Genomic DNA, 15683 nt, shown 5'->3' on the forward strand with positions numbered 1-15683 from the left:
GGCAGGTGAGAAAACAGGAACTCTGTGCCCTTTGCCAACATAGTACTTTTTGTCCACCCACTTACACATTGGCAGTGCAGAGGCTGGGGTCTGCCATACGATTCTGGCAGGGTATGGAAGCACCTCATTCACAGGGAGCACACTTAGGCAGAGGTGGAAGTATGTAGAATATCTACCAGTTTGTGGTTCAGTCACCTCATGTAGCTGAATTTGTAGGGCTTCTGCAACACTCTGGGCCAATCCTGCAATGACTTGAAGTCATCCGCCATGAAGTCATCATGAAGTCATCTGGATGGCGGAGGAGGCATCACCGCCTGATCAGGCGAGGAGAACGACACACAGGCTTGAAGGATACCCTCTCTTTCTGCCTGAAGGCTCGATTTCCTCCATCAGTTGTACAGCAGGTTCCGTGGTCCTTGATGCTGCTGCTGAAGGAGGGTATCTCCTAGATTGCTGTATCACACTAGGACCCTGGAGGTTTTCTGTCTCTGGGCTGGTCCCAGTATGGCCACTGGGGGTAGCAGGCTGGCAGCTGATACCGGGGCTGCCCATACCATGGAGGTTGAGGGGCTGGCAGGCGGTATACCTGTTGTCTATGCTGGAGTTGAGGCCAGTATGGCGGGTATGAGGAGCACTAGAAAACCAGGTCCCCCTCTTGCTAACTCTTCAATTCCTCTGAGGAGAAGGGCAGTGCACGGCACGGAGAAGCCATCGATTCCAATGCCCTGGGGGAGCTCGGTACCAGGGCTCTGGTGCGGAGTATGGGTGAGTCCGGTACTTCAGATATGGAGAGGTCAGATGCACACCAGAATTCTGTCAGTGCAGGGAGCGTTGGTGCCAGTAGTTGTCATTGCTGATTGGCTTGTACTGATGGAGACAGCAACCTGGGCCTGACCAAATGGTCCGCCCGTGCCACGTGCACCAGTGTTGGTGCTGTTGACGTGACAATGTGGCCTCCCTAGGGTGGACTTTTTATGTTTTTCACACCCTCTTAGTAGCAGAGCTTCCTTGCCCATGCCATTGGGTCTTTGGGATGACTGACTTGCTCAGTCGGCTCAGTACCTTGAGAGCCTTGAGTAGTCAATCTACTCAGCATTGATGCCAATAGTACCAATGGTAAGGATGGAGCCGAGGAACATTTCCAGCTCAATCTGGGTTCGCTGTGGGGACTCAGACCTTTTCTTAAAGGTCTTGAGTGAGTGGCTCGTCTCCTTGGAAACACCTGCCTTTGACATAAAAGGTTGCAGTTATAGCTCTCACCGGGACTCCGGAGGTTGAAGGGCCGACTCTGTAAGCAGAAGTTTAAGCTTCAATTCTCTGTCCTTCTTGGACTTGGGTTTTAGCTGCTGGCATCAATCACACTTTTGTGGATTGTGCTGTTCCCCCAAGCAGCAAACGCATTGCAAGTGTCCCTCTGTTACCGGGATGGATTCCTCGCAGGTCGGACACTTCTTGAAGCCTGGAGAGTCAGGCATATCCTGACTGGTCCAGGAGGTCCCACGATTGACAGGAGGCAAACCCTTTCTTCTTTTCTTTTTCTTCTCTTTTTCCCAGTTTTTTTTTTTTTTTTGGCACGGCCAACTGAAAAACTGAAGGTACTTGAAGAAAAAAAAGCTTCAAATGAGGCTAAATTTGCAAATCCACGGAGCATTAACGATCCATGAACAGACAGCTCTCAACTCCGTCTCTAGCCAGGAGTGGTTGAGAAGGAACTGAGAGGGAAATGCCCGTGCATGCTGGCTAGCCTCGTGGCAAGCGAGGAGCTACGTGGGCAGGATGGACTGCTACTGTAATTCTCCGATCGGCAGCACAGGGACGCACGCAAACCTATAGTGGAGCACACATAGGGACACTACTTAAAGAAGCAGCATGTATTTAACTTTTGCGTGGTCAGGCTACAGGGCCCTGTGCCTTGCAGGAACAAGCCCTCAGATTGTAAACACACACTTCATTCAGCAACCAGGAATGTCTGCAACTCTATATAACCATTTTAAACAAGAACAAGCTCTGAATGCAAAGAGTAACTCTCATGCCTCCTCAACCACTTACTACTGTTATCAGGAAATATCAACATTGTTAACTACATTTAGGAAAGGCAGACTCTTTTTGAAGAGGACTATTACATAACCCTTAAAATCTCCATCTTTGGCACAGAAACAGAAGCCCCACCCCCACACACCCCTGCAATGGGGATGATCCTCTATCAAGAGATTTTTTTTTTTTTTTGGTCCAAGAAACAAGTTCTTATCCAAAAATTGATGGAATCTATATGGAATGGATAGTGACGGCTAGTGTGTATGGGGTCAATAGCTAGAGAGCTATGTGATCTCTACACACTATATCCCTTGATTGTTTAACTTCTAATTTATACCAAATGGAAGCCAGATTTCCCCAAAATACATATAATTATAAGAGGAAACATTTCTAGACCTCAAAATAGCCAGCTACTGACAGTTATGTGAACATCCTCTATTTCTCAATTTCTCTACTTTTTCCCTCCACCTATATGCAGTGTCTTTATTCCGACATTACTCTCCGTTTAGTAACCTGCCTCATTCCAATATACAGAAAAAAGAGTTTAGTGGAGCTATGCTTCAGTGTTTACAGTTACTTGCCACATAAAACAATGAACTGCATCGTACCTTTTTATATGGTCTAAACTAAAAAATAACTAAGGGTTGGGGGGGTAGGGTGGAGGGCATGGAAACCGCTATAGCTTTAAGTGCTTTTTCTCCCCGATTACAGTTTTTCTTTTTAAATATGTTGGGCTTTGATTTTGGCATTCATCAGTAAACTATGCATCTTGAAATCATTATGTATCTTAAAGTTATACATGCACACTAAGAAAAATGGTGCATTCTAATTTTGGACCAAACATAACAATGACAGCTGTACTGGGTCAGACCAAAGGTCCATCTAGCCCAATATCGTGTCTTCCAGCAGTGGCCAATGCCAGGTTTTCAGAGCAGTGGTTCTCAACCAGGGGTAAATGTATCCGTAGGGGTATGCAGATGTCTTCCAGGGGGTACGTCAACTCATCTAGATATTTGCCTAATTTTAGAACAGGCTACAGAAAAAGCACTACTGAAGTCCGTACAAACTAAAATTTCATACAGACAATGACTTGTTTATATTGCTCTATATATTATACACTGAAATGTATTTGTATTCCAATAGATGTATTTTATAATTATATGGTAAAAATGAAAAAGTAAGCAATTTTTCAGTAATAGTGTGCTGTGACACTTTTGTATTTTTATGTCTGATTTTATAAGCAAGTAGTTTTTAAGTGAGGTGAAACTTGGGAGTACACAAGACAAACCAGAATTCTGAAAAAGGTACAGTAGTCTGGAAAGGTTGAGAACCACTGCTTCAGAAGGAATGAACAGAACAGGTAATCACTAAGTGATCCATCTCCCGTCCAAAGGGATAGTCTAACCTGCTGCTATTGCCTGACTCATATACGTTGGTCTGTTTAGTTCCACTTTCAATTACAAATGCATACTGATGAGTAAGATTTAATTAACAATGGATGAATAAAACAGGAAGGGGACAGCTGGATAAGAGAAGAGCAATATGACAATTGAAGGGGGGAAAACATAAGACAAATGACAGTTTACTGAGATTTTGGTATACAGTATTTTCAAGTCTGCTTGACTGTGACACAGTTATTTAAGAAGGGGAAAAAAGACACACCCCCTAAATTAAATTTCCATTACTTTTAGAGCTAACTCAGTCAATTAAAAATTAACTCACCTGATGGAAGTGCTGAAGACCAGTCTTTATTTTTTGCACTTATAGAATCAGTAGTCACCTAACAACAAATAAACAAACTTGATTTTTCACAGAAAACATATATTAGATAAATATGAAGTTCCAATGACATAGTAGAACTATGTTTATGCTACAGATAATGATAAGTATTATCCGAATAAAATAAAATATTAAAAATAGGTTATGATATCAATAGTTAAAGAACTAAAATAGGGACAAATTTCTCTTAAAAAAAGTAAAATTAGAAGTGATCAACTTTGGTGAGTAAAAGGAACTCACTTATGTTCTCATTCACTGTAAATACATTAGACCAGGGGTCCTTAACGTGGTGCCTGCGGACGCAATGGCGCCCCCTGGGGCAGTTGTGTGCACCCGTAGGACACCGTGCCGCCAAAATGCTGCCTCCGAGCGCGGTCACCTGAGAACCGCCCGCTGAAGTGCAGCCGAGAACTCACTAATGTCAATGGGGCACCACATATCTACACAGTCAATTCATATGGAAGAGTTTGCAGGATCAGGACCTAAATATTTGTTCCAATATCATAACCTCCATCCAACCCTTCCACTCTACCAGTGAACCAGCCTCAAAGCCCTGTTCATCTGTTTCTCCCACAAGTATCTCTATGACTTTCTTTGTCATGCTTTTCTTACTGTAGTCTGCCAGGCCACTAACCTCACTTCATCTAAGTACTGCTTCTTCTATGCCAACAAGAAGTGAATAAATAATGCCAATTTCATTTTTTTTTTTAAATAAAAAGCTCGATGGACAGACCATTGTGTGCACATTGCATAAGCAGCACAGTTGCATTATTGCACTACTTTAATCTTTGTCGTCTTTCTCATCTCTTCCTACCATATGGCACTCCCACTTGCTGTGTCACATCTAAAATTTAGACTGCAGTCTCTTTAAGGTAGCAACTGGGACTGGTCTCTGTCAACGAAACATGCAGCATACTTATGGGCAATCTAAAACAATAGCACAACACAAGCTTCTACCTTACATGGTTTGCTTTATTAGTACCGTATTTCAGCTAAATACCCACAAGAGCTACATCCAATCACAATGTATCAGGAAGAAGATATTTAGTCAAATTCTAATTTTGTCACCAATTTGGCAGGTATCACACCACCGTACTTTTGGTAGCTCAGATCTTCAGGGCTGTCTCTAAAATTCAAGACTTTTGGTAGTGCCACAGGCATAGATGTCATGATTGCATATAATACTGACAAGAATTAAAAAATATAAAAAACTTTGTAAAAACATTTTCACTTGCTATGGGCAAACACTCCCCAACTCAAAACCACAAAAACAAAGAAAGCAAGGGTAAAGCCATACATCTATTCTCATCAACTTCTCATACATACATATCCTCTCTGAAATCCCACACTATCTCTACTGTAAGCAAATCAAAAATTATCGAAGTCTCAAAGTGACATCCAGACAATCTTAACTCTGCCTCATGAGAGATGGCAATGATTCTGTGGAAGGATTCTCTTTTCTAGTTTGTGATTTTGTTTTGGGAGCCATTTGCCCTTTGGAACCTTCATCATTTTTAAGATTTTTGTTCTTGTTGTAATATTGAATGTTTACTAAATTTTGTTGCTATTAGTAAGGAGTGTTCTGTTTGTAGTATAATTGTTCACTGTATGCTAGGAATGCACAAGCACAGTAATTTTAGAGTGATATTGTATGCATGTGACATGTCACAGAGGACATAGGTAAGGTTGTGTAGGTACTACCTTGGCTGATAAGTGTTAATTTGCTTGGGGAAGAGTTGTTAAAAATAATAAGGTTGCTAAAAACAAATGCCCAAACTTAAAAGCACACATACAAAACAGTAAAATTTTAATAAAATCCTAATCTTTAAATTTCCCTGTTTGTTTGTTTAAATAAAACTGAAGATACTGTTAAGCTGTAGAGACCAATCAAAGTTAAACTGTCCACAAGGGGTCGTTCTGCTCCCCCCTTCACACCCTTAATCTCCTCACTGAAAGTTTAGGCGAGGGCAGCTGTCAGAACAGCACAGCTGTGCTCCTCTGTCTCTAATGTATCAGCTCCCCCACATTTTTCTGCCCACTCCAAGGCTTCTGGGATATTTAAGAGGGGGAAGGCAGAAGGGGAAACTGATCCCCAAGAGGCTGAGCAACACAGCTCCTAGATGCATTGCTCTGGCAGCAACCCCAGCCATCTAAGGGTCTCAGTATGACAACCCTCAGGCCAAGCCTCATAGTGGGGAGGGTGAGGATGAGGGGAAAGAGGGACTGGGGGTTGAATCTGTGGAGAGTAGATGAGATATCACAGGGAACACAAAGAGGGAGCCTAGATCATCCCTCCAATTTCCTCAATTACACTAATATTCAGTAACCACAGTGTTTAAGAAACTCTTTCAACTTTGATTGGATTCTATAATCCACCTTATTCCACAGAGAAATTTCCAACTCTGCACATTAAACCAATATTGACCCCTTCTTCTAAGGAGAACAGTATGTTTTCTTCAAAAAGCCTTTCCAGGAAGCAAATAAATGTGAGCTCTTCACCTTCTACACTCATGCTTTTTTCCCTTCCCTGATATCCTTTACATTATACAAGTTGAAGACTTTTCTGCTTCAAATAGAGAGACATGCTGTAATTTATATTCTTTTCAAACCTAAACCAGGAGGGCTATTTTTCAAACAACAGTGTTTGCAGGAATACATGTGATACTGTTCTATGCTTACTGAATATTAATGAGTGACCCCTTTGTTCTCATACTATGGAACGCTTATCAATTATAGTTCTTAAAGGAACTGAAATGTTGCCACCCCTCTCTCTCACACATACAAACGAGATGCTCACCATAAGCCCCCCTCCAAAATATTAAGTGTGCATGATAAGGCCAAATATTTGCACCCGCATAAAGTTAACTGTAGTTTAAATAAAACAAATAGATGACAGTTTAAAATATTATCCATCTACATTTTGCATGGATACAACTATACAATTTCCTAAGACATACCAAGTCTTTTAAATATTCTTTAAGCTACTGTTCAAAGTTTGTTACAGTAAGAGTTTATTGCAACACTGATAATCTGAAATAAGATAGTGTCTCCCTCCCATATCAAGCGATGGAAACTCCTCTTTTATACTAGTTCTTTAAATTCACACCATTTTTCTAGGATACCAAGTTTCAAAAGGCACTTGTTTCCTTTCTATAATGTATTACTGAAATTCAATTTCAAATTCATATTAATTTTATTATCTAAACTGCATTAAAATATTACCCCTTTTAATTCAGTAGTACAGAAAGTATTTATCAGTTTAAAGGAGACAGCGTATACTGACCTATTTTATGAAGATGTTCCTAGCTCAACAACAGGTGGCATGTTTTCACAAGAGGCAGTCTACCCACTAATACATAAGAACTGAAGCTTTAAAGTCCTCCTTGATTATCATACACATTGTAAAGAGAGTGGTCACTTTGGATGGGCTATTACCAGCAGGAGAGTGAGTTTGTGTGGGGGGGAGGAGGGGTGCGGAGTGTTAGAAAACCTGGATTTGTGCTGGAAATGGCCCAACTTGATTATCATACACATTGTAAGGAGAGTGATCACTTTAGATCAGCTATTACCAGCAGGAGAGTGGGGTGGGAGGAGGTATTGTTTCATGGTCTCTGTGTATATAATGTCTTCTGCAGTTTCCACAGTATGCATCCAATGAAGTGAGCTGTAGCTCACGAAAGCTTAGGCTCAAATAAATTGGTTAGTCTCTAAGGTGCCACAAGTACTCCTTTTCTTTTTGCGAATACAGACTAACACGGCTGTTACTCTGAAACCTCCTTTCATATACTTCCTCTTTTCAGTGAGAGCATTCCAATTAATTCATTGCTCAATCTTACTTTCTATTTTGCTACTCTGCTCTTCTGAGTCATCTACTGAGAAATGAAACCATATCAGTTTTGGTTCTAGCCAGACCTTGTTTTCACGTTGCTAGGCAGAATTTCTTTCACATTTACATAGCAGGTAAATGTCTTTTTACATTGCTGTAAGAGCCACATTATGAATCATCATGCCTCCATTAGTACACAGCATAACTAACCTATTAATTTCTAGTAATTGATAATGCTAAACGGAGTCAGAAAGAGGCAGAAAAGTTGAATTTAAAAGGAAAGAATGCCTTCAGAGAGTGACAGCTTTTTGTTCAGTTTCATTCCGTTTGAGCATACAGCTTTATCTTGGTCCTAGCCAGAGCTGAGCAAATAATGCCTTGTTTATCCCAGCCCTGTAGCCAGTACTGTCATTCCAACAGTGTAAACACACTTTACACTAATGCAGGGGTCAAAGGCGGCATGTGAGATGATTTTGAGTCCCAGCCTTCTTGGACAGATACATTTGGATTTATTCAAAAGAAGGACTGTGCTGTTTGTGCTTTCTGTTGGGAAAGTGTTGTTTGTCACACATCAAGCGTTAGATGACAATTTCAAACGAAGCAGACAAGACTGAATCAATCAAGAAGGCAGTAGCAGGATATGAGAAGCAAAGCAGTGTTTTTTAAATGCTTAAGTATAAGTAAAAATCAAGCCACAGAAGGAAGTTACAAGATTGCACAGTGCATTGCAAAAAACGGAACGCCGTTTACAGATGGGAAATATATAAAAGAAGTTTTTCTCAGCAATTCGGAGGTTTTTTTCAATGATTTACCAAATAAAGATGCGTATCTAGAATAAAAGAACTGCCTGTCTCTGCCAGAACAGTTGAGACATGCATAAATGAAATGGCAGAAAACATTAACGGAAAGCAGAAAACTGCATTAAAAGACACAGCAGTGTTTAGTGTTGCAGTTGATGAGAGCATGGATATAAACGACTTTCCACATTTGGCAGTTGTTGCAAGATATTGTGCTTCCAATGAAACCCAAGAGGAACTTTGTTGCCTAAAATGCCTGCATGACACAACAAAGGGGGAAGATATAGCGGAAACTTTTGTAAACCATTTTGAAGAACGAGGAGTTGACATCGGAAAAATATTTTGTGTGACAACAGATGGTGCTCCTGCCATGGTCGGGAAAAAAAAGGGATTTGTAAAGTTACCTGAAGATCAAATTGGCCGCCCAACACTCAAATTTCACTCTATCATCCATCAAGAAAACCTGTGTGCTAAAATTTCTAATTCAGAGCTTAATAATGTGATGAATACAGCGGTGCAAATTGTGAATGTCGTTGTTGCTTGATCTGCTTTGACTAACAGACAGTTTCAAGCACTGCTAGAAGAAATGGACAGTGCTCAGAATGACATTCCACTTCACAGCAACATTTGGTGGCTAAGCCGTGGCAAGGTTTTGATGCGCTTTGTAAACTGTTTTGATGCAATCAAGGCCCTTTTGTCAGAAAAAGGACAAAACCACCCCAAACTGGATGATGACAAATGGCTGCGTAAGCTCATGTTTTTAACTGACATCACCACTCACCTAAACGAACTCAACCTCCGTCTCAAGGGTGCGGGGCAAATGGTTCTGGATCTTTATGAAAGGCATTTGTTGTAAAACTAGCAGTTTTTTCTCAGGATATTTGAACTACGACTTTCTGCTACTTCCAACACATAAAAGAGCTATCGACACATTGCACTGTCAGCGTCGATGAGATTGGAATGTACATGCAAGAACTGGAATTGGAATTTTCTGACAGATTGCAAGATTTCCAGTGATTTGGCCCAATGCTTTCTTTTCTAATTAAACCTGAGAAGTTCAATGAAAGCGACTTGGGTTTGTCTATTTTCAGTGGATAGGTGTTGAAGATTTCGAAATGCAGCTCATTCAGTTAAAAAGCTCAGAATTGTGGGCATCAAAGTTTGGAGTTCTGTGGACTGCACTTAAAGCTACCGAGAGAGATCATGGGGCCTCTGTTCTGACCTGATGGATGTCCCTGCCAGTGAAATTTAACTGTTTGAAGAAAATTGCGTTCGCAATGCTTTCAGCATTTGGATCCACACACCTGTATGAACAGGTATTTTCACACATGAAATCTGTCCTCTATCCCTCTCAGAGCCAGTTAAGAACTGATCACTCAGAAGCCTGCGTGCAGCTTCAAGTTCCAAGTACGTGCCAGACATTGGAAAACTCAGCAAGGAAAAGCAAGGGCAAGGGTAAGGATCACACTAAACTGATAAGATCTGCAATTTAATTTAAAATGAAGCTTCTTAAACATTTTAAAAACCTTATTTACTTTACATACAACAATAGTTTAATTATATATTATAGAGAGACCTTCTAAAAACATTAAAATGTAGTACTGGCACATGAAACCTTAAATTAGAGTGAATAAATGAAGGCTTGGCACACCACTTCAGAAAGGTTGCCAGCCCCTGTACTAGTGTAATATGATTTGTACCAGTCAAGAATACCCTTGTTGCAAGACAGGATAAACTGAACCTTTTCAAATCCCATCTACACTAGACGTTTGTACTGAAACATCTACACTGCCATGTTTTTTCCCACTGAAGTATACCAGGCCTAAATTCTTAACAGAGATTTACTCTGCTTATACTCTAATAAATTTGTTAGTCTCTAAGGTGCCACAAGTACTCCTGGTTTTTTTCCTGCAACCATCATTACTTATTCCTATATGTTACTAAGGTATCGCTTTCCAGGGAATTTACAATACTTTCCAGTGATTTACATCTGAAGTCAATACTAGGTGTCCTGTTACAGATTGTTTTCAGTCTTTCCTATCTATTCTCTATCATTTATCTAATGTCTGGTCTTGTTGCTCAGGTACAAACAGTGTTGTTTCTAGTGATGTGAACTGGAATTTCCCATCTGAACTTCATTGCAAATCTGTCCCGATATTTGGTGTTTTACTGAAACCCCGAGCTCCTGGAATCACATTAAAGCATGAGAACCTCAGGTTTCATATTAAAAAGTTTCTGGTGTGAAATCCTGGCAAGACACCCACTGATTTCAGCTGGACCAGGAGTTTTACCCATAGCTTTTACGGTTGCGGAGAAGAGTTTAAAAATGTGACCTGAATGCACACTAAAAACTCAAACAGGACAGCAAATTAAAAAAAAAACAAACTACTTTTTTGAATGTTTGAGGTTGGAAATACTGCATTTTTGTTCACTAAGCAGCCTACTGTTTGTGGCAGTAAGTAATGACTGGCCAAAATCCTGTGGCTGAAGGTTGGACTGTGCCAGGAGGCAAGTAGAGATGGTTTTCTGGCCACTGAGGCAATGTCAGTTAGGATTCTTTCTTCCAGTGAGCCCCAAACAATCCCTGTCTATTCCAGCTGGGAGTCTCTTCTCTTCCCCCAGCACCAAACTCCACCCCTGTCCAATCAATTTCCAACTACTCCTTCAAATCAGGAAAGAAAGGCAAGGCTGCACACAGTGTGCATCAGGGGAGAAATCTGCATGGAACTCAGTTTCATGATGCAGCAGGACAGATGAGCTGAATAAAGCTGCTAGCCCTTCAGGAGTGGATATGGTCACCTAATACTCATCAAAGTTGGTATAGTGAGTAATGAGCCAAGTTTTGTCAGCTCCAGTTTATCAGAGCTTCTGGGACAGTGTCTAAGGACTCAATAATACAAACTGTGTCTATCAAGGAAGTCCACAATTTTTATAAAGCACACGTTATTAACAGTAATTTCTAATCAGTAATAGTACAATTTAAAGATTAAAGTTACCTTGATATTGTGTTTTTGATGACAGCTGTGGTCTTTAGAGTCTGCTTGTATTTTCCTCCTTTCTTTGTCCATTTCTTTTGATTCTTGAGAATTGAATAAATCAGACCGTGAAGAACCACATTCTCTAAGGAAAATAAAATGATGTTTTCAGTGTTGGTAAGTCATATAGGCAATTCTTAAGACTATAGACTGTATATGTATTGCAAAAAAATCCCCATAAATAGATGGATCACAGATAGCTTAGACATATTTAAAGAGGTGGTCATGTAGCCAAGCTACCAAGCTCTTCAAAGTTCTTCAGACTACTGACCAGCAAGAAAAGAACTAAGTGGACAGCACCTCTAATCAAATAGCAAAGTGATGTTTTCTATAAAGAGTGTACATTTATACCGTTTCTGTCTACACATCAATCATACTCAATATGCTATAGCAAATGTTGTTTCTGCTATACAGAAAAGGAGGTTATGGAGGGAATTTCTTCAGGTCACTAATTTTTACAGAAAACTGGTTTTAATTATAGTGACTGCATTCTTTTTTATAATGGCACATGCCATAAAGCTTACAAGTGTAACAATAAAATCTAATGCATCTTTTAGAGAAAAAAGCTTAGTTTATAGGCATGCACTTTAACACAGCTAAATAAACAGTGACTAAGGTGGAGGGGGAACAAAAATACCTGAAGGGTCAAATCCTATATTTTTCTATATACAGACCCAAAAGATACATTTGACTAGACTGGGATTGCCCAATAGATGTACATATTAAACTTCAGTGATGCTAAAAATTAATCTATGATTATTACATGTGATGATTGGTGCTCAATTACTCCATATATCTAAGATTCAATATGGTTTTAACCCCTAGGGATTTTCTGTGGTTTAGCTGAATCTAAATCTAAACTTTTCATGCTTTAAATGGAACATATTTCCCAATCTGCTTCCCTAATAGCTACAGTACTGCAACAGAGATAGAAGGAAAGTTAGTTATGTTTTCAGGATTTTTTAGATTTACAATTTATAGCATGGGGAAACTAAAAAACTAAAGAAATCAATCTAGAGGTAGTAGTAGTCAGCACAAAACAACTGAAATACATTTTTTAATTACTTTGTTTCCTACACTCCTCCACAACTACCCCTCATTATGATTAATGGGCATTAGACACTGCTGGGTTCAGATACTTGCCTCTTTTCCCCTTATTTTTACTTGTTAGTGTATAACATAGTAATTCAAGCAAACTCTGTGCTCTGTGCTATTTAAACAAACATTAAATTAACTTTAGATTAATTGAGTTAATTTTTATAAATAAAAATAAATCTGTCTTTAACTTACTTTTTCTCAAAAAATATTTTCTTTCTTCTGTTTTTACTCACTTTCAGACCTATAGAAATTTAACACAGAAAGCACTAATCCAGCAACTGAAAAATGTTAAGTCATTTGAAAGGAAAGTTGCAGTTTAAGGTACTTTATTGTATTCAGAAAATATCTTGAAGACAGAAAAAGCTACCTTTCATTTCGTCCATTTCCTTCCTTAACTTTGTGTTTTGCAGAATAAGATCCTTAACTCGCTCAGGAATATTCTTGCAGAGTTCCTGGGCTCTCTCATTAGCTTCCAGGGCCCATTCATGTTCTCCCAGCAACGAGAGCGCCTCACAGAAGCGATAATGACCCTAATGTGAATATCAATTTAAATTTTTTTTACAAAGTGATGATTCTTTCAAAAAAGAAAAATACTAACTTGTAGCTGAAAGAGTGTCTTAGTAGACTGAACAAGTTAAAGTTTTGACCTACTCAGTAACATACAAGTTACTATCTGTTCTAGCCAACTGCTGAATGGCCAGTGTTACATAAGATTTGCCACATCAAAACAGATTAATGATCAATCAAGTCTAGTATCCCATCTCTGGCTTCAGAGAAAAGTGAAGATGCCTTTCCCTAAACCGCAATATCACTTTTGCACTTAAATATGGACAATTACACAATTGTTCAAGTCTTTTTAGACAAAACTTTGGGAATGAGACTTCGTTCACTGTTCTGCATATTTTATTATGAAGTGTTGTGCATATTCTAATGCTATGTAGCAACATAATACGTGTTTTATTTATCACAACAGTGTTTTTAAAATGTACAATATATTCTCTACCCTCCAGCCTCATGCATACAAAAACACCACCCAATAATATTTAAAAAAAAAAATCAATCTAAATTTTAATTTTTTTTTTTAAAGTTTACTCTGATTACTGAGCTGAGCTCCTGCCACTTCCATGAGAGCTAACTGGAGTGGAGCTAACTCTGCATCTAAAAGGATTGTGCCCTTATATCAGACACTGGGATCTTGTATTTAGACCATTTGATGTATTTTTCTTTCTACTGTAAAGATAGAGTTGTTGCCAAATTTACATTAAACTAACCTTTGGCCAATTAGGCTTCAAAATAGTGGCCCTTTTTCCATCAACAAGAGCTTTCCTTTAAAAAAAAACAAAAGGAAATATTTATTAGTATTGCAGTAGTACCTAGAGTTCAGGGCCCCACTGTGCAGGACGCTGTACAGATATAACAAAGAAAGAATTCCTGCACAAAACAATTTTTAATTTACATGTAAGACTAGACAACAGGTGTTTATAACAAAAACTTATGGAGGGGGTCTAAAAAGGAATAATAGGACAATAGCTGTTAGCATAACAAGCACAGCATACCAGCTGCCTAACTATCAAGTTTTTTGTAGCCATCAACGCAGAGAGGAGTTGTAAGGAGGGATCTGAAAGTGGACAATAAGGTGGCCTTGTGGCAATCAAGACAGGCATCATTTGTGCATTAGACGCAGGGTTCAACTTCTCGATACCATGCAAAAGGATGCTAAAGGTGAAAACAAGTATTTTGATGCAGTGGAGAAGGGGTAAGACTATGAAGGGATGCAAAGATGGGTTGATGTGGTCAAAACAAGCCATCAAAATTGATTGTTACAGCAGCATTTTAAATGGCTGTAAGTGGGGCAAGACAGGATTTGTCAACACCAGAAAGGAGGATATTGCAGTGACTGAGATGCAAGATGAAAGAAGACCTGAATGAGAGATTTAGCTGTGTGGATAGAAAGGAAAGGCAGGAAGTAGCAGCAAGATTTAGGCATAGTTTGGATGTGAAGATCGAGACAGAGGGATGAGTCAAAGATGACACCCAAATTATGGTCTTGAGTGAAAGAGAAATTGAGTCTACGTGACTAAAAGCGGGAGGGAAGGAGGCTTGTATGGGGGGAAATCATATTTTGATTATGTTGAGCTCTATTTTGGTTATGTTGAGCTTCACCTGACAACTATATATCCACAAAGAAATGCCAGAGACACAAGATGAGATTTTTAGCTTGGACAGGTGACACATCAGGAATGGAGAGGTAAATCTGAGTCATCAGTATAAAAATACTGAACTCATATTTATGACTAAGAACAGTTAGGAAGAAAAAGGAGATGAGAAGGACAGAGCTCTTTGGGATTCCCACAGAAAGTCAGAAGGGAAATGAAGAGGATTCTTAATAAAATGCTAAAGGAGTGGCTGGAAAGGACAGTCATGAAAGCAGAGGGAAAACAAGATTTAATGAAGAGCATGGTTAACAATGGCAAAATTTAAAGACAGTGACAACAGAGTACTGGTTCTGAGTTTTACCAAGGAGAGTTCATTAGAGATTTTGGCAAGAACCATTTCAGTGGAGGGAAAGTAAGCCTGACTGAAGAGGGGCTACAGTGGCATAGGAGGAGAGGAACTCCAGACAGCTGGAGTAGATAATGCATTCAATTAGTCTGGGGAGAATTAGAAATGAAGGGGAAAAGGGGCAATAGCTAAAGAAGCAAGTAGGGTTTCAGTGGGTTTTTGTTTTTTAAAATGGCATAAACTAAAGCATGCTTGTGCTGCAATGGAAGGGAGCATGTTAAGAGTGAGTTTGAGCACCAGGGAAATGGAGGGGATCAGAGTGGCGGTAAGGTATATCAGGAGATGGGATGGGATCCCTGGCACAGGTGGAAGGTTAGAGGAAAAGATCAGAATAGTTGTAATATTTAGATGCTTTGTATTTGCTGCAAATTATATCTATATAATTATCTATATAATTATATCTATTCAAAATATACATGTTTTCTAAAGATGTTTACATCTTTCAAGTTTTCAATCATATTCTCCTCGTGGAATTTCCTTTCAAATGGATGGAAATCCAGCCATGCAAGATAAACACATTTGCTGGATGGCTCTGCTCAGACAATCAGCAAT

At 39.4% G+C, this 15683-nt stretch overlaps 1 protein-coding gene across 7 annotated transcripts in view; it reads right to left on the reverse strand.

Moving 5' to 3' along the window:
• Window positions 1–15683, reverse strand: part of TTC3 (tetratricopeptide repeat domain 3) — a 133075-nt gene that overhangs the window by 87265 nt on the left and 30127 nt on the right. For all 7 annotated transcript variants that reach the window (XM_084617209.1, XM_084617208.1, XM_084617207.1 and 4 more), the window contains 5 exons: window positions 13841–13895; window positions 12937–13099; window positions 12762–12810; window positions 11433–11556; window positions 3757–3814 (listed from right to left, as the gene is read on the reverse strand). In XM_084617209.1, the coding sequence (XP_084473335.1) occupies window positions 3757–3814; window positions 11433–11556; window positions 12762–12810; window positions 12937–13099; window positions 13841–13895 (449 nt within the window). The remainder of the gene's footprint in view (window positions 1–3756; window positions 3815–11432; window positions 11557–12761; window positions 12811–12936; window positions 13100–13840; window positions 13896–15683) is intronic.

The sequence above is a fragment of the Lepidochelys olivacea genome (assembly GCF_965140295.1).
Source record: "Lepidochelys olivacea isolate rLepOli2 genome assembly, chromosome: 1".
Taxonomy (NCBI): domain Eukaryota; kingdom Metazoa; phylum Chordata; order Testudines; family Cheloniidae; genus Lepidochelys; species Lepidochelys olivacea.